This window comes from Diuraphis noxia, unplaced genomic scaffold, assembly GCF_037042655.1.
Source record: "Diuraphis noxia isolate RWA-SAM2 unplaced genomic scaffold, SU_Dnox_SAM2 contig0003, whole genome shotgun sequence".
Classification (NCBI taxonomy): domain Eukaryota; kingdom Metazoa; phylum Arthropoda; class Insecta; order Hemiptera; family Aphididae; genus Diuraphis; species Diuraphis noxia.
The window spans coordinates 17,551,212-17,576,745 of NW_028301713.1; the positions used below are offsets into that span (position 1 = coordinate 17,551,212).

Below are 25,534 nucleotides of genomic sequence, written 5' to 3' on the forward strand. Positions count from 1 at the left end.
AATGTTTTAATTTATGAAAAATAAAATATAAAGGATCACAATATTTCTTCTTGTTCATCTTGTCTTTGCTGTTAATGTTGATAGTTAACGCTGTTTGATTAGTATTATTATATATTACATCATTTACACCAATATGACAAATCCATCAGATATAAAAAAAATGAAACAACTATATAAGCCGTATTGGTTTTTTGTTGAGGTGTTTCATTTTGACATTTTTCCACTGAAATTTTTATAGTACGATTACTAAAATCGTTTAAAATTTTTAACTATACCTATACAATATTATCCCAATTATAATTATTTTTTATTCCTGAATATTGTTTAAAATTGTGTATTCAGTGGCATACCGCATACCCCGTTCCCTGTATAACTATACAGACGTATAATTCAAAATTATAATAGATGTGAAAATAACCACCCTTACCAACTGTATTTAAGATTTTCTCTGTACATTTATTAGCACATAATTATTTGTTATTTTTTAATATATAAATCATAATTATATTGTATTTTATATTTTATAATTTTTAAATTGTTTAAATATATACTATCAGTGCAGTTATATTACTTACCTACTGTTATTTTTTATATAGATTTTTTTCTAATTCTTATGACCACTATTGTATCAAAAACCCTAAATTTTCAGCACAAGCTTGCTTTTGAAAAAAATTCCAAAGTTTTAACTATTCTCTGCATTTGTATATTATTTATCCTGTAATTAGTACCAATAAATATTATTATTTTGTTTTGTTTTAAAATGTTTAACTTTACTGTGTAGTGTATGCACTGATCACTCCACCTCCACATCCTGTCAATAAGTTAAGTATACATAATATACTTAAAGATATCCTATAGATATGTATAATGACAGTATAAGTTGCAAAATTGCATATTTAAATTAAAAATAACAATTTTAGTTATGTTGAATTTAAAAATTATTATTCGTAGGGAATCGAAACTTATTACCATTATGTATACTATAAATCAGTTATTACTATACATAATTTAATTTCCAAAATATTTAGATTAATTTTAAGCCAATTATATAACAAACCTATTATCACCAATTTAAAGATTTTAATTAAATAAACAAGATAAGCTTCAAATTTAATACTACATCCATTAGAGCAACCCACACGATAGAGTTGCTACACACAGCAGTGGCCAGCGACTTCCTCAGTTTTATAGTATTTAGGTATTTATTTAAAATGGATAAAGGAATAGTTACCTAGATATCTTCTATACTTCAATTATTATTTCAAAAGCAAACAGTTTGGATTCTGGCATAAAAAACAATAAACTCTTCATGCTTTAGGCAAATATAAGAAATAACATTGTATTTGAAAGATTTATAAACTTCAGAAATTAATTTAGGAAAAAATATACTGAGCATTTTTGATAATTATGTTGCAAATTATAAATTAGTATTTGATTTAGATCAAAACAATTTGAAGAATATATTATTATAGCTAAAAATAAAAGGTTAAAAAAAATCCACATACAAAAATTTTATTAATGCACAGTGGTCATAGTTTGATCTGTTATTTTTAATATAAACAATAAACATATAAATAAATTAAAATTTCCTAATTAAATAGTGTTTTTAATTTAATTGTATGATGTATAACTATTCAATTATGACAAACTTAACTATTAATAACTTTAAATAATAAAAAAAATAAAAAAACATTTCATCTTGATTGAGCATAACAAAAAACTAAAAATATTCAGTCCATATACATCATCAATGTAATACAAAAAGGCTTCTAAAAATTATTTTATGAAGAAAACACTAGATAAAAATAATTAAACATTAAAAGATCAAACATTTAAAAACTAGTTAATTTAATCTTTTCTTTTCTATAAACTTTAAAATAATTAAATCAATAAAATAATGATGCAAAAAACAAATTACTTTTCTATTTTTATATGACTATATAAAATGAATACTGTAGTGTATTAATTCTCTACAAAACTCCAATCTGGATAACAAACAAGTCACTGAAAACCTAAAAATATTAACATAATTAGTGAATTTCAGTAATAAAAATTAAAAACACTATAATACTAATATACTTTATTATATATTAGGTATATGGATACAACATACGGGAAGGAGGGGTGTTTGAAGCAAGTATTTCAGAACTGTTGTGTACACTTATGTTGTTTGATAAACTTTCCTCCTTGTAATTTCTGTCATTATAGTTGAGAAAATCCCAGATTAGTATAGTGCCATCTTTTGAGCAACTGACAACTTGGAACTCATCAAATTTGAGATCATAAACTGCATCTGTGTGCATCTGCAAGATACAAAATAAATTAATATTCACAACGCTTCAATAATAATAATAAAAAAAAACAACAAAGTATTATTAAAGCTGTTTCAGTTCTAGATATAAATAAAATAAATATAAAAATGATTAATTATATGCAACTTCATGAAGTTCAATTAATATCAGTTCATATCAAAGAGTATTGCATTACAAAATAACTAATTTAACAAGTTCTATTAATTTACTTAATTTTAAATATGTTTTTAACTTCAAACAAGCACGCAACAAATACCTTAAGTGAACGTAAACACAGACTAGATGCTGGAACTCGGGGGTCTAATGCTGCTTCTAAATTCCAAACTTTAATTTTCCTTGAAATCATTAATATTATATATTAAAATTAAATAACTGACTCTGACTAACAAGATATAACACAGTCTTAATATTATTAACTTAATTTTAAAAAGCTATATCACAAGAATACATGATCGTCAAATTATAAATTATTGTTGTAAGTAATAAACAAGAAAAATTGTGATATACATTCTAAAGAAATAAGAAATTATTAACGATTATAAATGTATCTATAATATATTAAAATGCACAATCTTACCCATCATTTGCTCCACTAACAATTATCTTACTGTTGAATCTAATGCATAGCACCAATTCATTGTAGTCATCCAGTATTCTTAAACAAATACCATATTCAATATCCCATAACCTAGTTACACAATAATAAATAAAATTAATTTAATATACTTCTTTGACATAAAGTAGATCACACTTTAAAAAAGTTATGTTCAATAAGTAGTACCTTATGGTTCTATCAGAACTTCCACTAACAATTAATCGTTCTTTATATTGAAGACAGATTACACCAGATGTGTGACCATTAAGAGTACGCACATATTCACAGCTTAATGAATTCCATACTTTAATACTACAATCTTCAGAAGCTGATACAATGTAAATGTGATCAAAATTTACTACATTTACTTGTGCTTGGTGACCAAACAGAACACAACTTAAAGTAATTTCACAAGGTGACCTCATAACCCATACAGCTATTGAATGGTCCTATAGTAGAGAATAATAATATGATGACTTATTATATATAAAATAATTGATATAAAAATTAAAGCATTAAAAAAAATAAAAAAACTAACTTTTGAACAAGTAACTATCATATAATTGCTAAAACTTAAATGCAAGACTGCTTCAGTGTGGTGAATAATAGTGTTCAACATTTCACCTGTATTGATGTCCCAAACACGAATTGTACTATCACTGGAACTGCTCACTATCATTTTGTCGTCATATTGCAAACATAGAACAGATCCCGTATGGCCATATAATACCTAAACAAAAGATTATTGGTGAAATATTTTGTTTAATAGAAAAGACTAACTATTATACATTACCTTTATACATTTTAATGTTTGTTTATCCCATATTTTTATAGTATTATCACATAAGCCTGCAACAATTTTACTTTCATCATACTGTAAACAGTTTATACCTTTATATTTCTCAGAATAACAATTTATTCTTTGTAATAAAAAATGTCCAGTTGACCAATTCATTTTTATATCCTGAATACAAAATATCAAAAATAATGCACATTATTAATTTATTTTTCTGATTTAGTTAAGTGTTTAAATGATTAATGTAAAGGTGGCCCAAACAAAAAATATGGTACCAAACCGAACAATTTAGTGTTGATGTTAAACTCAAACTGAATATTTTATTCAATTTCGAAACAAGTCAATTTTGCAAACAATACAAAACCAAAATAATTATATACTTGTCGTTACCTAGTCTATTAATTGCAAATATTTTGAATAAACAATAAGAAATAATCGCTGTTTGAATATTTAACTTTGTATTTTAAAAATAATAAATAAGCATAAAATACAGGTGTATTTTTTGTTGATGAAATAGACAAAATAAACATTTTAAATAAACAGCAGAAACATTATTTTTTGTTTAAATTTATTTTTTAATTTGGATTAATTATAGAATTTTAAAATTTTTGTTCAAGTTAGATTTGGTCTGATTATTAAAACTAGCATCGACTTTTGAATTCAAACTTAACACCTAAAAATTAGTGGTTTGATTTTTCTAACTTCAATCAGTTTGACCTGGCTTTAGTACATTGTATTATAAATATTAAATAATAAATCAATACAATCATCTCATGAAGTATTTAAAGTCCCATAAGTACCTATTTAATTACTTGTTGTGTATCAATAGTATAACTTTCAATACAATGAAATAGTTACACAAATTGTAATGAAAAATAATAAAACAATCATTTTTACTTTAGGTTAACCAAAATAAATATTTAAAATAATAATAATTAAGGCTTTATATCAACATAATAATGCTTAGATAGTTAAACGTTACGTAAAAGAAAAGTATAACATACTTCTATATCTTGTACAATTTTAGGAATCAGAACACTGTAATCAAAATAATCAAGCTTTGAGTGTTTTCTACGGCGTTTATTAGACTTTGTCTTAAAGCTTTGATCAAATAAGTACTGAATCCTGAAAAAGACAAAATACTATTATCTAAATGAAAAGATAAAACTAATACTATTAAGTAATCATATACAAGGGCAAATACAAAATGACATTCTTAACTATTATTAATTAAATACTATTGTATCCTGTCATTTTTATAAACCTCGCTTGCTTATGCCTTTATCTCACACTATAAATATTTTTGTAGACATTTAAATAACTCGATAATGATATTCACTAAATGAAATGTGTTTAAGACATACAACCAACGTAACTTACCATCCTCTTTTTTCAGCAAGTTCTTGAGGTAATGAATTGTAATTTATTGTATGATTGATTCGTTTACTGCTTTTTAACTCTAAAACTGGCATATTGAGTTGTGAGTTCAGTATAATGACACATGTGGGTGTGAAAGCTAGAGTTAAGCAATGGGCTAGACATATACAGTACTGATATTGTGTGAATAACATTAGACCCACAATTGTTAAAATATTAGTGTGTCCAATCTTTGACTCCAGTGAAATCGAAACATTACGACCACCTCCATCAATAATACCTTGTGCCAAAATAGCTCCAAATTTAACCACATCATCTTCATACTTATCACTGATAACTTTAGCATATAGTGAACGGAAATATATTCCTTCGGAACAAGAGCTCTCAGTTTGGTGAATACAAATCATAGAAGAAGCAATTAGTGCTCCTTGGCGTACAAAATTTACCGAGTCATTAATCATTGGTACTAATAAATTAATAGCATCTACGTGTCCAGTGCCAGCAAAAGCAATACCAAGTGCCATAGCTGCACCATATTTGATGTAAGGGTTATAACTCTTTGTGAGTTGACTGATGATTTGAAGGCACAGATCAGGTATTCTGAACAATAAAAATCCTAAACTTGTAACAGCTGCACAACGTACGTCATCACTAACATCAGAATTTGAAAAATGCAACAATTTTGTAACAGCCGTTTCGCTTCCTGTTCCACAGTACGCCATGGATATTGTATACATAGCAGAACAGCGCAATATAGGATTTTTGTCTTGTAGCAAAGAAGTAATTAATTGGTCAGCTTCTTGCAATCGGTCATACATAAAAAAAGATATTCCAACGGCTAAACCTCTCAAAATTTGTTCATTCTGCGTCACCTGAGCAAATGCCACCATATCTTGAAGAGCTTCGTCATTTTTTGTTCCCAACATAACCAAGCCCATAGCTAACCCAACAGCTTCCCCAAAAACATAGTTGTTTTGATACATATTGATTTTCAGTTGTTCAAAAATATCTTTACGACATGTACCCATGGCAGACAGACCAATTCCTAGGCAGCAGCCGTGTTTCACGATCTAAAATAAAAATGAAATAATTATTCATCATATATTTTAATGTTTAATCGGTTTTTATGTACTTTATTTTGAGCATCTTTGAGTTGTTTGAGAAGATAGTCATTAATAGCTGTACCATGATTGGCAAAGATCAAACCTAAAGCATATAGTCCACCGCCTTTACTATAACTTAAACTTTCTGATGAATTATTTTTCTTGAGACACAAGAAGCTGTGTATTAGTTTAAGAGCGTCTACTTCATTGCCTCTATGAATAACACCAAGTGAAATCATAGCAGAAAATATTTCCCAAGTAGTCCAGTTGGCTAATTCCAGATTGTACCTATAACATGAAATGGTTTATTGTTTAAATATTTAAAAAATTATGTTATACTAAAACAATGAACAATTTACCTTAAAAAATGATCACTTGTTGTACCACTGTTTATAAGACCATTAGCGATCATGGTGGCCGTGTGACAGATATTTGTGTAAACTGAATCTCTTGTGTGATTTAAAATATACATGTTTGTGTGATTGTTTCTAGTTAAAAATTGTAAATTTTTTTCAATACTCAATTTTCCACTCAAAATTTTGGTAAGTTTTTGTATCATTTCTTGGTGGTATTTGTCATTAGGCCCAACAGATTCAAAAGAGTGTACCTTAGTATTATGTTCAATTGCAGTAACTTTGCTTGACACAACAGTAACAGTTTTAGCAATACGTGTACTAGAAGGAACTTTTTGCCATAGTGATTTAAGAACATTAAACAAAAACCGCTGAGATGCCAATTCAAATAAATCAATTGCTATCTGATATGCCATTAAGCAACATTTTTTATCATTTTTTTTAATGAGATTTTTAAGAAGTTGAGCTACTGATTTTGGGTCATTTAAAGATATGAAACATTGGCTTAAACTTAAGAAGTCACTTTGTTTTCGATAAAGGTTGACGAGACTTAGTAACACTGTAGTACGAAAACTACGGTTTTCAAATGTGCACATGGTCACTTGCTTAGCGTATAACAACATTTCATTAATGTTGTCTACTGATTTGATACATTTGTTGAACATATCCATACGCTTTGTTCTCAGTGCCAATTTCAATCCAAGTTTGTAATTTTTGTCATCTAAACACTTCCGAAAAATACAGCTGACAACGTCTTCCAAACGCACATCCATGGCCATTAGTGGGGCCGAGCACTCAGTACCTCTCACACAGACTTTTGCGTAATGGTCCAGACACTTGGCTATTATTTTCTGAGTGTATTCATCACAAGCTTCCATGTTGATCATATCGCTGGCAGCTAATGCGTATTGCATGGAATTCGGCAACGAGTCTACGTGCAAGTATACTTTACTCGTAAACAAGGCAGCCAGACTCCGTTTCGCCAATGTCTTGTCCTTATAGATAAACAGGTCGGGTTGGATTTGAATGGCACACGAGAAGTCGTGCCAAAATTCATTCAGGACACTGTCCAACGTGTGATTTCCGAAAAATATCAACTTGGACGTCAACTCCTCTAACAAAACAACTACGTCCTCCGTCGACATTACACTCATGTCGCCGGTCGGTAGTGACAGAGTTCGATCTACGGAAACAACTTAAGTGTCGCGAGTACACACTGAAATCAATTTCGTGCGAACGTGAAAAAATCATATTTCCGGTAGACGAGTGATTGCCGCGAACGACTCGCTGCGATGTATTTACTATTTTTATACTATAGATTGATAATGTTGATTACAATCAAAATGTCGACTAACTGAATACCTACCCAAACACCACTACCGCGGTCTCCGAAGATAAACTCCACAAAGTATCTAGTTATCATTCGGTTCCGTTCATCATATTTTTACTTGTTGATTGTGTAGGTGTTCTGCGGTCGGTCAGAAAGAACAGTGTAGTTTTGCAATTATTAATATTATAATATTAATTCGATGATCGCCGATCGCAGTACACCGCGTCAAAATCATTTACGACCAGTGGTTAATCATATTCTCTGTGAACTTGGTTCGGTCTCGAGGTTCCGATAGTTTAGACATTTGCGAGTTACATAATAGGCTGTGACTAGTGAAGTCCACTAAGGCACCAAGTGTCCAAGTGCGCACTGGCCACCTATTTGCCAATATTTTTGATATTTTTAATTTGAAACGAAACCGTTTTTTAACAGTGATGTGTTATCATTATTATGTTATCAGCGAACAACTACATCTTTGGTATATGGGTTGCTAATAAGTCGTTACGACCAATACGACCACAGAATTTTGTGCTAAAAATTATGACTACCTACCTCGAGATTCGTATGCTACGATTTAATAATACTACGTAAATGACTTCGAACCTCAGCCGGCTATAATTGTAGTGTCTTTAGCAGTGCTTCGAAGTTCGAACTACGATGCCACGATGGTACGATGTAGAAAAGTCAAAAGACCTTTACATCGTGATATCAGCCATGATGTGCTTATGAGATAAGCTCACAATAACTGATAACACTAAATACTTATTGAAAATAATTAAAAAAATTTTTTTTAGGTTTTTTGTAAGCTATTGTCCACTTTACCAGTTAATGGGTTGATTAAATTAAAACCTTTTATTTTTTTTATGTTTTAGTTTAGATTTATACAAATATCATAAATTTGTATGTAATTTAATTATTGCGAATGTGGTTCGGCGAATAGGTAGAACTAAAATCAGTCAATATGTTTGGATGTGAGTACCCATGTATATGTACTGTAATTTTTTATGAATATAAACTTACAATCAAGTATTTAACTTAAATAGTTTTAACATAATATAATTTTCTGAATGTGTAAACTGTTGAGTACAGCGATTTATTTTTAGTAGCTCATACGTGTAACATAATTGAAAAAACGGATTTACAATCTTTGATGTACTTATATCGTAATATTGTCATGGTCTTATAGGCTCAATTAAGTTGATACTCAGCTAGTATTTACCAATAACATTCTTAACTAGTCAATAGCAACAATAATAAAAAGATTTTAATAAATCTGAAAAATGAAATTGATTATACCTAACCTAGGTATTGAAAATGCTAAATATTGTACTTTTAAACTAAAGATTACTTAATATTTTTAAAATAATGATGTATTATCTTATTTATCTTACCTACACAATACACATATTAACCAATAGTAATTGCTATTTAGGATTTGTTGCATTTCCATGGTATTTTGTCTTGGTTGTTTAATCATAGAATAGATTAAATAGTTGAAAGATTATCTTAAAGTCTGTTTAATTTTTCAATGCTGAAATTATTAATAAATGTTGACTTAATTTTGTGCAATCGTTAAAAAAATAATACCAACAAGAAACAAATTTTTTTCATATTACATCAAAGCCAAACTTGTAACATATTGTATGTTTAGGTATTTTTTGAGAAAATTTGATTTTGATATTATTTAATAAATTTATTGACAATTTTTGCATGTTTCCTTTTAATATATGTTTATCAAAACAACACACAGTTCTTAATTTCATATCATTTGAACATTTTAAAGCCACCAAGCATTTAATGTAGCAGTTCAATTGAGTTGATTACTAATAACAATAACCATTAGTTCAGATACCTACTCAGAAAATTAGTATTTAGTAGTTACCTACATATTTTAAATTTTTTAAGTACATAAATACTTGCACATTATGTTGTGCTTTTTTATTGATATAATTTGTCCTCTCAACAACTAATAAATATTTCAATTGTATTTAATCATACATTTTTTGGTAATTTGTTGCAAAGTATTTCTACTCCAAACCTTTTAATTTAATAAGTCCTGAACCCTATTTATCAATATACAAAAAGGTACCTATAATATTATTTATGATGTACATTATTAATTACTGTTTTTTTTTTAATAATGCATCTTTGTTTTTGAATTGACTGTGTTTGTCTAAAGCAGTCTCGATTGTTTTAGATAAACTTTTTTATTATACTGTAGTTGGTAGTTATACATCTTTGTGATTTATTATTGAGTTTCTTTATATTAGGTACATAGATAGTTGCTGAAAAAAAAATTGAAAACTTATCAAAGTAAAAGGGGCTATTATATTATAAAGTACATAAAAGTTCATTTAGGTACCTACTTTTCTAAGGTGTTTGGTAATGCTTTTTTCTTAAGAATACATAAGACATAACTAATAATTAAATAACATTATTGAACATTTTACAAACATATTCTCAATAAATAATTTATTTTATAACAATATCATCCACACATGAATAAAGAATATTTTTGTATATTTTCATGATCGATTACAAATTGAAATTAAATAATAATAAATTCATTAAAAAAATGTTTAAAATAAATCATACTTAAATATTTATTATTATATTCACGAATACGTGCATAGATTACAATAATTTTTTGAATACCTAGATTTTTATCAAATAATTGAAAAAAAAGCATATTATGACTTATCATATAAATTGTTATTGTTTAATTTCAACTACTTAATGTATAATTACAGTATACATGTCATAAGTATTAAAATACTACTCAAGTAATACACTAATACGAGTTACTTACACACTACTCTCCATATTAATCTTATTGAAAATATTATACAGTGAAACCTCTATATAGTGGACAGCCACGGGGAATTAAAAATTGTCCATTATAGAGAGTTGTCCACTATTGAGAAAACCTCTACTTAGTGGACATTTGCAAAAAATTACTAAATGTCCACTATAGGGAGACACTATAGGAAATTGCAGGTTATATGTACACTGTATATGAACATATACATTGGAATATTAATTTATTATTTATTATGTATGTATATTATAATATAAATATGTATGTTTATGTATGTATATTTAATGTAAGTATGTATGTATTAAAAAATTATGTAGTATGTATAACAATGCTTATAAAAATGTTTAATGATTATGTAAAATTAAAAAAATCTGTAATTTTTTTTTGTGTAAATTTTTTTGCTCTTCAAAATGAATTTGTAAATTGGCTACCATTGATAATGCGATTTCATCTTCTTTATTTTTAAAATATGTTTTTAAATTATTTATTGTTTTCCAAACTTCTTCAAACGTTGGATTGTATATCGAATCGTCTTCATCTTCTTCTTCTTGTTTTTCGAATAGGAAAACCATTAAGATAAGATAAAATATGAACGAATATATAACAGATAAATATAGTGTTTTTATTAAACGTTTTCGAAATGTACACGTATTGTGTCCATTTATGAGAGGTAATTTTTAATTTGGTACCAGTTTATTGTGTCCACGTCCACTATTAGGAGTGTCCACTACTAAGAGGTTATAACTCCTATTATGCGCATACATTTTTGCCGGGGAATTTAGAAGTGTCCACTATTGAGAGGTGTCCATTAATAGAGGTTTCACTGTATTTTATTTATACATTTTAGTAAGATAAGTTGTGATTTAAGAAATCGTTAAAATTATTATAAGTTACTTGTGCGTTTTCATTAAATACAGGTAATTAACCAATAAATGTTAAGTACATTGGTTTTTTGTATAATATTTATTGTTTCGCTCCTTCCTTATTATATATTTTGATTTTCATTTGAAAAATGAATGGAATGTTATTTTTATTTTGTTGAAAAAACCTTTGACAGTGATTTCAAAATATTAAAATAAAATTATTTTTGTATCAATTAATTAATTATGCTTAATTTTTACAGATAAATTCCATTTTGTGCGCAGATTCTTCAGAAGATTCATGAAACCAATGACTGTTGAAGAAGCTGAGGCTAAGAAAGCATTACTCTCAAAAGCATACTTTTTTATAAGTTTGATGACGTTTGGTTCTGTCCTATACCAAGTGAAACAAGGTCGCCTTAATTGGATGGAAACCGAAGGATTAATTCCAAACGATGAAGCCAAACTCTCACCTGGTATGTTTATTAATATGATTATCATTGTCTGAGACCTGAGTTATAAAAGAAAAAATTTTTTTCAGCTTTTCAATATGCTAGGATGCTAGGAGTTGAAAAGGCTACTGTTATCAGAATTAAAGGTACAAATGTTTTGGGTACTAAAGAGTACGATAAGGAATCATTTGATCCAACTCAACACATACTCGAAGAAGAAAATTCTCCCAAAGACCCTGAAAGAAAATTTTTAAAACTATAATTTGAATTGTATATTAGTCTAGTCTACAAAATTATTGAAATTTGTATAAAAATGAATACACTTTATTTACATATGTTATACTTGACTTCTTTTAAAGTTTTTGTATCCATTTTGAGGCACGGCTACTGCAGGTTGTTCTTCCCACTTGGACGCAGTGTGTAACACGTAACCAGGATCATTTGGAGATTTAGGTTCTTCCGTGTTCGCCCCAAAGTAATATCGACTTTTAACCGATTTTTGTAACGAATCATTCACTCTCTCCACAGGTGATTTCAAGGGTAGATCAGTAGGTCTAGTTGGTCTCTTTTTTTCCGAAAAAACATAAGGTACTCTATCATTTTTCACTTCGTGCTCATTTTCCTCTTTTGGACTTTCCTGTTGATTGTGCACTGTGCTTGTGATACTGGGTGATTGTAGCTTAACACTGCTCTTAACGTTTACAAATCTGAAACCCAAAATTACATTTTTTTGATAAAATATGGTAAGTATCATATTATAATTTATGAAGCTAGTTTAATTTTAATTTTCCGTTTGATTGCATAAAATACCGAAAAAATTGAGCACATCGCCATAATAAGACGACGTTAATTAATAATAACAAGGCATTGAAAACAACAGACACAATTTTCAACCCAATCTCCGATATCAGATTCACTTCAAGGTAAGTAAGCACTAAGCAGTGTCGAAGCCAGCGGGACTACAGCTGCTCTCCCTTGAAATGTTAAGAAAATTTAAAAATTATTTTAATGGTCTATGAAAGTCGCTAAAAAGTCTTGGATTGTATTTAAAATATAAAAAGAAAATTCATCGCTATTTTTATGATTTTTTTTCTACATGTTTAACTTATGTAAAAACCTGAGTGTAAACCACCGATGTGTAAAAATTGATCAGCGCCCCTCCCAAGAAAAATCCTGGCTACGCCAATGTAAGTAAGCACGTGATTCAGTACCTGCGACGGTAATCCGGAGACTCCTCGGACGGCACGTTGATCTCGAGTTTTTTCATTTTGGGCAGGTCCATGTCAGTGTCGTACCACTCGGAGTGCCTATGTCCGTGACCCACGTCGAACCCGCGGTCGTCCAAGTACCTGCGACCGTACTGAAGTGCGGCCGCCGCGTCGACTTCGTCATCCGGTCGTCCGCGGTCCCTGCTCGTCGTCGTCTGAACGCTCTCGTTCTTGGTCTCCACCGTCCGACCATTGACGGCCGTCCGCAGCAAGCCGTTTTTCTGCTTGTTCTCGACCGTCATCTCTCGCTTCGGTACGCCGTTCGTCCCAATTACGTGCACTCCGTTCGTCCCGTTTGCGTGCACGCCGTTCGTCCCGTTTGCGTGCACTCCGTTCGTCCCGTTTGCGTGCACGCCGTTCGCCCCGTTTGCGTGCACGCCGTTCGTGCCATTATTGACATGCACCGCACCGTCGACGGCGGCCCTAGTGCGCGCAATGTCGCCGTACCGAGTGTTCTTCGGCAACAGGTGCGACTCTTTATCGTTCCGCCTGTTCGACATACACGTGTCCAGCACAAACACCATGCCCGTCACTATGGACAGGGTGCCCAGCACAAGCGCGTTGACGACCAGGTTCCCGGGCACGCTGTCCACGGCTGTGAACACCAGACAGCCGACGGCGATGAACAGCGCCGCGCCGATGACCAACAGAAACGATTCCTGCAGCGCGCACAAAATATCACAATTATTATTCTTACAATATTGCATCGAACATTTTTGTTTGTTCGTTGAAGAAGGAGTGAAGAGTCAGGTGGTTGACATTTTTGAAACGAACGAGTTATACAATTACATATTATATACCTACCCATGAAAACTACGAAAGAATTATGATTTTTGAATTTTAAATGTAATTTATTTTATCGTCATTATTAAATTGAATTTAATTAAACTTAAATTGATGTTTGCTGTATAGGTACCAACTAATGTAGAAGATTGTCATCGTTAATATGAGTGTAGGGCGGTTAACAAGCAAGGTATCAATAGGTATAAATTAAAATAATTTATAGTAGTCTTTATTAAATAGATACTTACACGAGTTATACCTATGAATTATGAGATTTATATACTAATAATGGGCATTACTTATTAGATAATGAAAATTATTGTATTTAAAACTTAAAAGTTATAAATAATTAAAAATATAGTTTTTCTTTGCACAACTCAAAAGATTTTCATACATTTTTAAGGTTAGGACGGTTAGGTTGATCTAACCTCTATTTTGAATTCACCATTAATACATGTACAAATATATTGTGATCGATATGGTCAGGTGGCGGACTTACAGTTTTCTTGCTATTCTTCAGCTCGCCCATCAAATACGCTATGTACAGCGCCACGCATATTATTATGTAGCCCCCGAAAGTCACATCCGCGAACAAAGACCCGGCTCCGTTCCTGGTGATGTTGTTCAGCAACGGCCACTCCCTGGACGACTTCTCGAAGAAATAAAACAGTCTGGTAGCTTCTGCGTCCGACCATCTTTTATAGAGCAGACAACTCAAACACAAAATCTGAAACGATAAAAAACAAAAATCATAATCATCATCATGTGATCAGTGAACAAAAATATAAACCTAATATTTATATTTATGACAACAAAATATTGAAAAAACTCTTCTTGTCGAAAGACACATACCTATGCAGGTAATCATGTATAATCAGTTCTATTGATTTTTTGTTTTTATCTTAAAGCTTTATTTACGTATAGACATATTGCACAAGCTGTGCATCATGTTTCACTCGTTTAACATAATCAGTATAGGTATTGCAGACATAAAATGTACAAATTGTACAAAATGTTTAGTTGTTAGTGTACTCAAACTTGTCCCATGAACTTGATAGTTTTGTATGTTATATATAGATGAATCATGAATGGGCTCAATATAGTACCTAACGATAACTAATAAGTCGTATAATTTTCAGTTGTACCACTTGTACCTACCATTGTATTTAATTACTATATAATATTTAAAGTATATAACATGTGCATAAGTTATAGGTATACAATAGATACCTATACGCAGACAATTACATGAAAATACCTATATATGTCTGTATGTATACTGTATAGTGTACACGCCATGAAATACAAATACAAGAAAATATTAACATTACAAAATGGTCAATAATTATACCTATGTCATAAGTCAAAAATGTTCATTTCGTCGTATTAATGTAGGTATTAAACAAGGGGACAGGTACTCACATTGGCCATTAAAGTTACTCATTCCCAACAGCGCGTTATTTCTTTCTATCTTAATGTTTTTATTACGAATGAACATGTTTTGATTTAATAGACATCACCTTGCTCACAATAATTACAATTACCTATTAGTTATTGGTGTATAACATTCCGTATAAAATACGGAATAGATTATTAAAAGGTGAGGTCTCGTTAAATAATTAGCTATAATGGGTACCCAATCGTTATGGTCGTGGAGATATACAGCTGTGAAAAATTCATAGTAGAAATATAATATAAACATCTCTTAAACGTACCTGCCTATAGTGCCAATATATTACCTACCGTAATTTATAAATGAAAATCTTATACTACTTACCCACAGTTGTGTATAAAATATTATTACGAGTTTAAATTACAAATATTTATATTATACATAGGTATATAAACTTAGGAACCTGATAGTGGTAGTATTGTGATAAACGCCCTACCCCCCGATTCTTGTTTTTTGAACAGGGAAAATAGTACATAAACTTAAGTTTATCGATAAAAGTCTTCTTTTGTAATTACTTATTATAAAAAATAAATTATTTACTGTGTAATGTAATGAGCAGTTTTCAGTTTTCAGTTGTCATCGAATGACTTTCAAGTGTAACTACATTTCAGCATCAGTATTTCAGATTTTCAAAGGTTGATGGATTGTACAATTTTTTTTTTTGTCGCATGAATAAGAATTATGTTTGCTGCCTTTGCGGTATCCTTCCCATTATATAATCCCGTTACAATTTGTTATGAGTGTTTTATGTCGATGCATTGTGAAACAAATGTAATAAACAATAAAATAGTAAACGAAATAGGTATAGCTTCACCTACTATCAAAACTGCAAAAATACTCTTCTCTATGAACGATTTCGACCAAATCATCTAATATTATTCTCGATATACCTCAACAGTCAACAAAATGACCTTTATAATTTTCCCGGAGCGTAAGCCACTTTCAATTTGCAAAAATAAAATCTGACTTCGGTCGGTAGAGTAAATTTTCGACCATTTCACTCAACTCAACTCTCAAATTCTCAAGTAACTTTTTATACATCAAATATTGTGTAAAAAATAATAGATTTACCTGCGGGTATAATACGCAAGTACACGTCGTTAACGCGGAAAAGATTCGTTTTCAACTCGTTAGTAAATCTATTGATAGATGAGTACCTACAACACCCGTCATTAATTCTTATGTAGGCCATTGTAATAATACATGGCGAAGCCGCGGTGTAGTCGGGCTTATTTTATCCTTCAGTTTTAATTGTTACTGAGTTTAATTTTCATTTTGAACTTATACATCCACTAGCTAGCGTAAATATATTATACATGAAATATACAAAAGAACAAAATAGATATTTACGTATTTTATTTAGGTACTGCTATACATGTATAGGTACATCTCTTATTTATTCACACGTGACACGACGTGAGAGTACCGCAATATTATATCAATTTTGTAGACGACATTGAGTAAAGCACGTGTTACTTGTAAGAATACAATATTATGTATAAGTAAATGTATAATGTATATGCTGTATAACATTTAAATTAAATCGTTTCCCAGGCGCCAAGACCTTGAGTACGAAGAGATTTTTTACTACAATAAAATAAAATTACTTCTATATAAACCTATGGGTTTGCCTACTACTGTACAAAATAATTAGTACTCTGACGACACAACGGAATATGAATTATGGTTTTGCTTCAATAATTACTCATAACTGAATAAACAACATAATATTATACTCGGTTTTTTTGTACCATTACTCATTAGTAGGTACCTATCACCATTAAATATAAAAGTGCGTAGCTACTAGCTGTAATACCATATATTTTCAAAATGTATATTTTAAAAGTAAAATTTTGAAAAAATAATGGTTATTCAATCCGTTCTCGTGAAACTAGAAAAATGTAAACAGGAAAAAAACTAATAAACGTATATATGGTTCAATACTCGGCTGATGACAATATTTTTGTACTATTTTTAAAATTTTAAAATTATATATTAATTTATCGATTGCCATCATATATTATATTAATTTTACGTGGTTTTTCTTCTTGAAGAATAAATCAAAAATATTGTATGGTAATATTATTATTAAAACTTCAGGTATCTCTAGACACTAATGCAGTTTATGATAGAGACATATAGTAATACCAAATAGAGGATTATAATGAAAGGATTTTGATGTCAATAATATTAGACAAAACACTTTGCAATTATACTGTGTACAAATTATTATTTAACGTTTATTGAAACCAAATGACAAGTAAAGTTATATAAAGCCATAATATAGCAGGTAGCAATATACACGGAGAAAATTTGACAGGTAAACTAAGCCTTTCCGATTTGAAAGTCATGTTGCTAATCATGATGTATATGCAAGTTTTATAGGTACCTACCTATATAGGCTATATAAAACATAGTTTTGAGATTAAATAGTTACAGAACGTATAGTTTTTATAGTTTTCGTATAAGTATAAATAACATAAATAATAAATTATTAGATGAACAATTTCAGGGGGGGGGGTTAACACTCAAAACTCTCCTGGCTGCGCTACTGGGGGTAAAAATTAAATTGCAATATTTTTTGAATATTATATTTAGCATAATGCGTTTAGACAAGTGGTTTTAAAACATTGTAATGTGCTTGGGTGGCCTGTTTTTGCCGCAAAATATAAGGAATAATTTGTAAACAAATTCCAGAAAAAAAAAATAATAACTATCGTTATTAATTTAATTAAAGTACATTTCTGGTGTATTATTTCAATGACATAAATCGCGTATCATATAAATAGCTAGAAAAGTTACTGACGTTTATACGCAGTGATACATCATCAGATATACAACACACCGCTTCAATATTGCCCATTGAATTTTTAATTAAATTTTCAACTGGTTTTCCATTTCATTCGACGACCGCGAGGCATAATTGCATAAGCAATAATGGTATCTAGCTATACTTTATGACCAACAAAAACACTAGCTCTATATACTATATACTATACATAATACACCGGTCATGCACTCGTATAATGTGTAATGTGTGAGCCGAGCACTTAAACTTTAATATGCAATTCAAAAACGGTATATAATATGTGACTGCCGCCAAGCGATATGTATAGAAAACCAGAAGAGCAAATATTTGAAATTCACTATTCCCTATTTAATAATAATAACAATTTTTTTTGTATTCGAAACATTCTGGTGTAGCAATATATAATAATATGTAGATACGTTTTACGTATTCGATGAAAGTATATTATGATGCTTTATATGTATATTGTGCGCGAATATACTTAATAAGTATCTACGTAGCATAAAAATCATATTTCTTATTTACCACAGACAAAAAGAAATTCGATACATATGTGTTTATTAAATTGTGCGCAGCAAATAAGTAACTTGAGAAGTTGAGACGTAAAAAATATACATTAAGTATATTATATAGGGATGGGTATCAGTTTACGGTTTACGCAATTTGTGGCGCTTATATTAAAATGTATAACGTATATGGTATCTCAACCAATAATTTATAAAAATTAAATCGATAGATGATTAGTTGAACGATTTATTTAAATGATCCTACGCAGATTTCTATTTTATTTACCAATGTAATATGTAATATTGAATTGTCGACAACCATACATCTATTTTATTTACTATTAAAACAGGTTATATAAAATAAAATAAATATATAATTTGTGTTACTAACAACAATTTAATTTTGATATTCGCGTTATTTTATATATATAATGTTGGTTGATAAATTATTATTTTTCCTCTCCTAGTTTTTCACCCAGTAAACTGATACATACATCTACTTCATTCATGAAACGGATTTAAAGAAAAAATTTAATGTCAACGGGGGTAGGACGGGTAGGTTAAATTAAACAAAAATGATTAGCTAACTTAGAATATTTGATAGGTACAAGTAAAAGTATACCAAATGTGACATGCCCATACATATCTAATAATAAATCCAATATAGTTCCAGATTGGAACTATATCGGTTAGGTTAGGTTGGAACTTCCAGCTGTACTGTTTAATACTTAAATGTTTAAAAGTGTACCTAACTATTGTACCTGCAGTAGACGTATAGTGGAAATACTATACCTACATAGTAGAAACCACTTTCAAGAATAATTTACTAATATCCATGCATAATTTAATTAATTATTTTACTTAAATTCAATGATACCAGCTAGTTAATATCTATATGATATTTTTTTCTCATACTCCGTTCAAAATTTATTCAAATTTGATAACAAAAAAAAACATTACATCAGTTTGATAGTGAATTAAGATAAGAAAAATGGAATTATTTATTATATAATTTGTGCTTCGCAAGTAGTCGCAATGAATAAAAACAAAATTAATAGCGTTTATAATAAGTTAGCCTTATTAGCTAATACGTCGTACATAAAAAATATTCTTCTTAGCAATTTACACGTTTTGTCAAATGTATACCTCGAAAAGACTTTTCGTACGCAATACGAAGAAAAAATTATAACCTTGAACATTTTCCCACAGCCCGTATTCTCATGAAGGTTGCTCGCCAATATATTGTATAATTAAATAATTACTTTACATATGATACATGTATACGTACATATAATACCTATATTATAAGGACTTTGTCACTATTGTTTTTAATTTTTATACTTTTATTGTTCATTTTACTTACAATTTGAGAAAACTTGAAACTGGCCCAGCAATCGCAAACGGACATATTCTAACCTTGAAAATACCACCAAATTCATTTCATCACAACCTGTAATTTTATAAACGCAACATATAAATAGAGAAAAAAAAATATCGTAATTGATTCTATTTTGTTATTAAACACATTCGCAGTAGATACTGTAAAATAAAATCTATTTTGTCGTTGACTGTTATATGTACGTTTGAAATGCACTGTAACGAAACTATTCAAAATAAATTTTAATGCCACTCAATTAGGTGGTACCTACTGGCTTTTACCTTTATATAGTACACCTACCTACATAATACAAACTGCATACTTCATACACCTAACTCCATTATATTATATTGTTCAATTAAAATAAATTTAACTTCCTATAACCTTAGTGAACTATTATTGTTTCTAGTTTTCTACATAATAATACTGCTGTTTCAAATTGTTTAGTTTTGATGAAATTTAGTAAAACTTTAAACTGTACATTTTTAGAAACTTATGTTCTGAGAATAAGTACGTAGGTAGGAAATAATTGTGCACATTAGGTACCTATAGCTTTTTCTGAACAAGATGTATTAAAATTTAAAAATAAAGTTTAGGTTTACTGTTTACTAGGTACTTATACAAGTTGAACTTAAAAATATTATCAATCCTCTAAACAAAAATGTCATTAAAAGTATATGAAATATCTATTTATAATTTATGTAATTCCTATATATATATTATATAACGTGACACATTTAATAAAATATTACATATTATATTATATTATATTCACTCGATGTATACAATATATAATAATATTATGTAACATAAATCAAAGTTGATCTACCTACCTGCGATATAATAATTGTGATTTACTGACTGTAATTCATGATATTAAATATTCTGCAAGCATTATGGAAGTTAAAGCATTATGGATTGTAACTTATAATTATAGTTAAATACCTATAGGCTATAGCCACCTAGGTGGCTAAGTATTATAATACTTTTTTTCTTTTTTTCATTTATTTATTTACCTATTAACAATTAAATGTTATTAAAATATAAGTATGTATATAATACTTTATATAAATACATAATATACATATTACTAGAAGTTTAATCTATAATATATAATTATATCTACATTATATACATATAAATACCATATTGGTACCTACCTACTATCATTTAAAACTTTAGAAAGTGTAAGTGCGATTGCACTTAACTTATTATCAATCTGAATAAAACATTTTTAAGCCTGAACTTAAAAACATATAGAAAATGTATTAATAATTTTAATGTCGAGTTTCCGTCAATTAAATATTCGTCTAAATATAGAAGTGTGCTATAAGCTAGTCTATAGTTTTCGTTATTCAATTCTGCATTCACGTAAAATGATTTGTTTTAGATTTATATTTCGGAACACTAGATGTTATAATATATATAGCTGGTAATATATGGGCCTTGTGCTAAAATAGTACCTACTCGAGTTATTCAAATGTTTCGACGTATTTTCGAATGCGTAACTTGGTAAGCGAAAGTTATATTCCGTGCGGTGATATAATTTAAGTAGATATACCCATCGTATACTTGCGCGTACAACACAATTTAATATGAATTTTATCCTGCTCATTAAACTGGAATAAATGATAATATTATGCACAAGAACTGAAACTGAAGTAAGTACCTACTACCTATCATTACTACCTATTGTTAACGTTTAGCATTTAACGAAACGTCGAAGTAATAATATTAGTAGGTAAACAAAAGAAAAGAAAATTATATATTTTCTTACTTTTTATTCTTTTATAGATAACATATAGTGTAACATAATATTATAATGTTATTATTTTGTAAAATACCTATATAGGCTTATTGATATTTGATAAACCCGGATTCCTCCCGGTTCGTCGTATCGATGCGTATTACGCATTAATAAAATGTTGATTAATTATATATATCAATATCATAATATCTACCAATATAAACTAAACAATATTTACTTATGGATATTATAATTTCATGTTAACATATTATATTACTTGGTATTTAATTCTATTGTGAAAATATTATACTCCAATAATTTATAAAACTAATATAATCTACATTGTTTTGTCATATTGATATATTAATTATTAGGTAATTTGAATTTTTTTTTTTTGTGCACTACCTAGCTCTCCATAGGCGGAAATCAATAGAAATTTCTGGGGGGGGTGGGGCTAAATTAACTAAAAAAAACTATATTAAAATAGAATCACATTTCACATGAAGCCTGACAAAATTTTGGAGGGATTATTACAACATTTGGGGGCTAAGCTCCCCAAGCCCCCCCCATTTCCGCCTATGTAGCTCTCCTACATTCGATTTTTCTAAATACGTCCCTGATAGTCTAATTATTCGGTACCTATTATGCTTTTATGATTCTTATTAAATTGTACATCCCAATTACAAATTACAAATACGAATAATAATAATTTAATAATACTATATTATAATTTTAATCAAAAAGTTAGCACATTATACTGGGTGGATTATTTTACTGTAAATCAGTCAATATTTCTTAGGAAATAAAAGGAATGTTTAAATTATATACATTTTAGACTTTAAAAACATACTATTTTATATTTTTCAATATACTAATCAGTATTCATTCTTGAAAATTTGAAATAATTAAAAATGTATATTTTCTAATAACTACACGGTGAAAGTATATATCTATCTATATTTGATTATTCCGAAGTCTATATTTTGTATTGTTTCCTTATGAAAATTAGCTGATAAGGATATCAAAAATATTTAAATGATAAAGAAAGTAACATTGTAACACATAGATACTTAAAATAATTCGGTAGTATTCTTATTTCTCAATGAATTTGTCACATGTTATACATATAATAATAATATACCTAATATCATATACCTATTATATGAGATAAATGAAACAGATCGTATAATGATTTAATCGTAAAAATCTTAAAATTAAATCTAAAACCCGGATTTTAGTGAACGTGCCCTAAATAAAGAAGAAAAAAAAAGTGAAAACTGTCAAAAATATACAAAATTTAAAAAAGACGTATGAATAATAATATTCTAATTCAAAAATACTGAAGTACCTACATGAAAGTGTATACGTTTAAAACGAACATCGTGTGGCTATAACTTTGGACAACAATAACGCTAAGTGCTTACTGCTTAGTGCTTCTAAATCCCAATCCTACTATAAATTGTAACATTATAATATCTCACACAACAGTTTCACAGGTGATAATAATGATAATATCATAATAAGTAGGTTCCTATTTATGAATATGTTCAATTGGGGCCCATTATCTTCTTGAAGAATAAATAAAAATATAATTAAATGATTAATAAATATAGGGCATGGGTACTTACGCTGCGCGGACACTGCAGTTGCAGGTGCAGAACATGTAGTGATGTGTATTAAGTTTTAAGTTCTTCACTATTGTAATATATATGTATATAATAATAACCCGCTATATAAGTCTTGACCGGACGATCGATAGTTGCTGCAGGAACACGATAATAATTGACAGTGATCGGGTTCAATATTATAATACTGTATGTCGTACTTGCAGTGCAGTTCGGAGTGCGAGTATAAATCAAAATATTATTATTATAGTTTGTTTGTTGTGCGGGTGTTTTTTCAGTGCACAGAGGGTGAAGCACTCGAATATCGGCCAAGTGACGATCGGAAAATCACACTGTATAATATCATGATATATCTACGAAATGATTGTGCATTAATAAAATATACTAAAAAAATACAATATTGGTCGATTTATGATATTACACACAGTGCTGTAGATCTGTCGAACGTACACGATGGATATAATATGGCACGCGACTGCGGTCTAGGTCCCGTCGTGCGTCGCGCCGCGAGGATGACACACGCGCACCGTGCGGTGTTGCGCCAGGCCCGTCTTTGCCCCACCCACCGCGAGCGATATAATTATTTATCCATCCAGCACGTGAAATTTTTGGACTTTTTTATATTATATATTAAATTTAGTAATATTTAAATGTATTTCTATAATATTATTATTTATTATTAATTATTATCATAACATTTCAATCGTTATTCTAATGTAATATATGTTACATATTATACATTCAGTAGCGTACGCAAGATTTTTCAAATGGGGGCCTTTAAAATTAACAATTTACAACTTAATTGCTCAGCAACAGATAACTCACAAGATTAGGTTTGAAAAATAAATTAGTTACCTTCTTAGGTCTTATACTAATATGAAAATTAAAATGTAATACACATCATATAAACATATTAAAAAAAAAAAAACATTTTCTCATAAAATATTAATTGTTAATAAAAATAATTTTATTTTTATTTAGTCCTGCAACTTAATCATTTTAAATTCACTTTAAGAAGTTTAAATATTCGAAAATGTTTAGTTGGGCTGTTTGAGTGCTGACCCTTCAACTTCATCTCAGGCATCTCACTGCAGGGTACGCATCCATACATATATATTATTATGTATCTACACGTCACACAGATCTGTCGTATAAAGAAATGTACTAATATCGGAGAGAGGTCTAGGGGGCCAAAATTTTTAGAAATGTATAGCATACACTTTAGACTCCACCATAATATATGCATAGACATGACTTATCTCTTTCTAACAATGTTATTATCTTTTAGATACAGCTAAGTTGGTGTGGAGAACGCGTATATAGTTCATATTATATTAATTATTCGTCTATGGTATACATCACCACTTACCAGGTAAACGGTCGTGTCCCCCTTTTTTGTTAGTGTTTTGACGCGATAAACGGCCATCTGAATAATAATATGTAATATTATACTACACAATATGTATCGCACAAGCCACGAAATAATTTTTTCATTCAGACGATATTGCAATCCACCATTAGGCGCCATACGTCTGTAATTCAGGCTGCAGCGTGCAGTACGATCTATACAATGGAAAAAAAATTAGTATAAAAACGCGAATATTATAGACTTTTATCGGACAATGAGTCATATCCCCGCCATATAAATTGACAGTAGTGTACCTCCAATACACATTGTTATATACTATATAGAATAAAACAAGTACTTTATGTGTTTTATATTATCATTACTATTATATCAAAAATGAGCATATGTGACCGCACCCAACAAAATTCAATCAATTATAATCGAACAGTGCACTCAGTAGTTATTAAAAATCAAACTCACCCTTCGGCCATCATCCAGTCTGTTGTAGCCTAGGTTTATAATAATGTAAACCATAAAATGTGACAATTTATTATTATTGTTATTATCATTTTGCAGATCTATAAATATATTACGGTCGACGTCGCGTGTGTTCGCATATTG

The 25,534-nt window shown here is 29.4% G+C and overlaps 3 protein-coding genes across 8 annotated transcripts; 1 reads left to right on the forward strand and 2 right to left on the reverse strand.

The window, feature by feature from the left end:
- Window positions 1-1,503: 1,503 nt before the first annotated feature.
- On the reverse strand, window positions 1,504-8,545 carry LOC107165125 (Regulatory particle non-ATPase 2). Of its 2 annotated transcripts, XM_015513217.2 has the most exons (11): window positions 6,543-8,540; window positions 6,213-6,471; window positions 5,084-6,150; window positions 4,708-4,828; window positions 3,701-3,871; window positions 3,446-3,637; window positions 3,094-3,356; window positions 2,890-3,000; window positions 2,569-2,647; window positions 2,114-2,303; window positions 1,504-2,012 (listed from the first exon to the last, which is right to left on the reverse strand). In XM_015513217.2, exons 1-11 carry the CDS (start codon window positions 7,688-7,690, stop codon window positions 2,002-2,004), a joined length of 3,612 nt encoding a protein of 1,203 aa, XP_015368703.2. In that variant the 5' UTR covers window positions 7,691-8,540; the 3' UTR covers window positions 1,504-2,001. The 2 variants fall into 2 exon arrangements, with proteins under 2 accessions (XP_015368703.2, XP_015368704.2); XM_015513218.2 differs by lacking the exons at window positions 1,504-2,012; window positions 2,114-2,303; window positions 2,569-2,647; window positions 2,890-3,000 and having other exon boundaries at window positions 3,181-3,356; window positions 3,532-3,637; window positions 6,543-8,545.
- Window positions 8,546-8,618: 73 nt separating this feature from the next.
- On the forward strand, window positions 8,619-12,336 carry LOC107165127 (uncharacterized). Its single transcript, XM_015513222.2, has 3 exons — window positions 8,619-8,837; window positions 11,808-12,020; window positions 12,086-12,336. Exons 1-3 carry the CDS (start codon window positions 8,828-8,830, stop codon window positions 12,256-12,258), a joined length of 396 nt encoding a protein of 131 aa, XP_015368708.1. The 5' UTR covers window positions 8,619-8,827; the 3' UTR covers window positions 12,259-12,336.
- LOC107165126 (uncharacterized) lies at window positions 10,370-25,534 on the reverse strand. 5 transcript variants are annotated; one of them, XM_015513221.2, is made up of 8 exons: window positions 25,394-25,533; window positions 24,935-25,128; window positions 23,569-23,918; window positions 20,179-20,265; window positions 14,547-14,774; window positions 13,208-13,923; window positions 12,329-12,703; window positions 10,370-12,232 (listed from the first exon to the last, which is right to left on the reverse strand). In XM_015513221.2, exons 4-7 carry the CDS (start codon window positions 20,221-20,223, stop codon window positions 12,334-12,336), a joined length of 1,359 nt encoding a protein of 452 aa, XP_015368707.2. In that variant the 5' UTR covers window positions 20,224-20,265; window positions 23,569-23,918; window positions 24,935-25,128; window positions 25,394-25,533; the 3' UTR covers window positions 10,370-12,232; window positions 12,329-12,333. The 5 variants fall into 5 exon arrangements, with proteins under 5 accessions (XP_015368707.2, XP_089078525.1, XP_015368706.2 ...); XM_089222399.1 differs by lacking the exon at window positions 23,569-23,918 and having other exon boundaries at window positions 25,394-25,534; XM_015513220.2 differs by lacking the exons at window positions 24,935-25,128; window positions 25,394-25,533 and adding an exon at window positions 23,991-24,082.

What these genes read in the sequence shown, in the direction of transcription:
- LOC107165125 (XM_015513217.2), bottom strand. Translation starts at nt 7,690, where the DNA reads ATGAGTGTAATGTCGACGGAGGACGTAGTTGTTTTGTTAGAGGAGTTG. An exon ending in AAATTGTACAAGATATAGAA is followed by an intron (nt 3,872 to 4,707) that starts GTATGTTATACT and finishes TTTTGTATTCAG; the next exon opens with GATATAAAAATGAATTGGTC. An exon ending in TGATAGTTACTTGTTCAAAA is followed by an intron (nt 3,357 to 3,445) that starts GTTAGTTTTTTT and finishes TCTCTACTATAG; the next exon opens with GACCATTCAATAGCTGTATG.
- LOC107165127 (XM_015513222.2), top strand. An exon ending in TGAAGCCAAACTCTCACCTG is followed by an intron (nt 12,021 to 12,085) that starts GTATGTTTATTA and finishes AATTTTTTTCAG; the next exon opens with CTTTTCAATATGCTAGGATG.
- LOC107165126 (XM_089222399.1), bottom strand. Translation starts at nt 20,223, where the DNA reads ATGTCCGTTTGCGATTGCTGGGCCAGTTTCAAGTTTTCTCAAATT. An exon ending in GTTTCAAGTTTTCTCAAATT is followed by an intron (nt 14,775 to 20,178) that starts GTAAGTAAAATG and finishes TTATCGTTTCAG; the next exon opens with ATTTTGTGTTTGAGTTGTCT. An exon ending in TCTCCGGATTACCGTCGCAG is followed by an intron (nt 12,704 to 13,207) that starts GTACTGAATCAC and finishes TTTGGGTTTCAG; the next exon opens with ATTTGTAAACGTTAAGAGCA.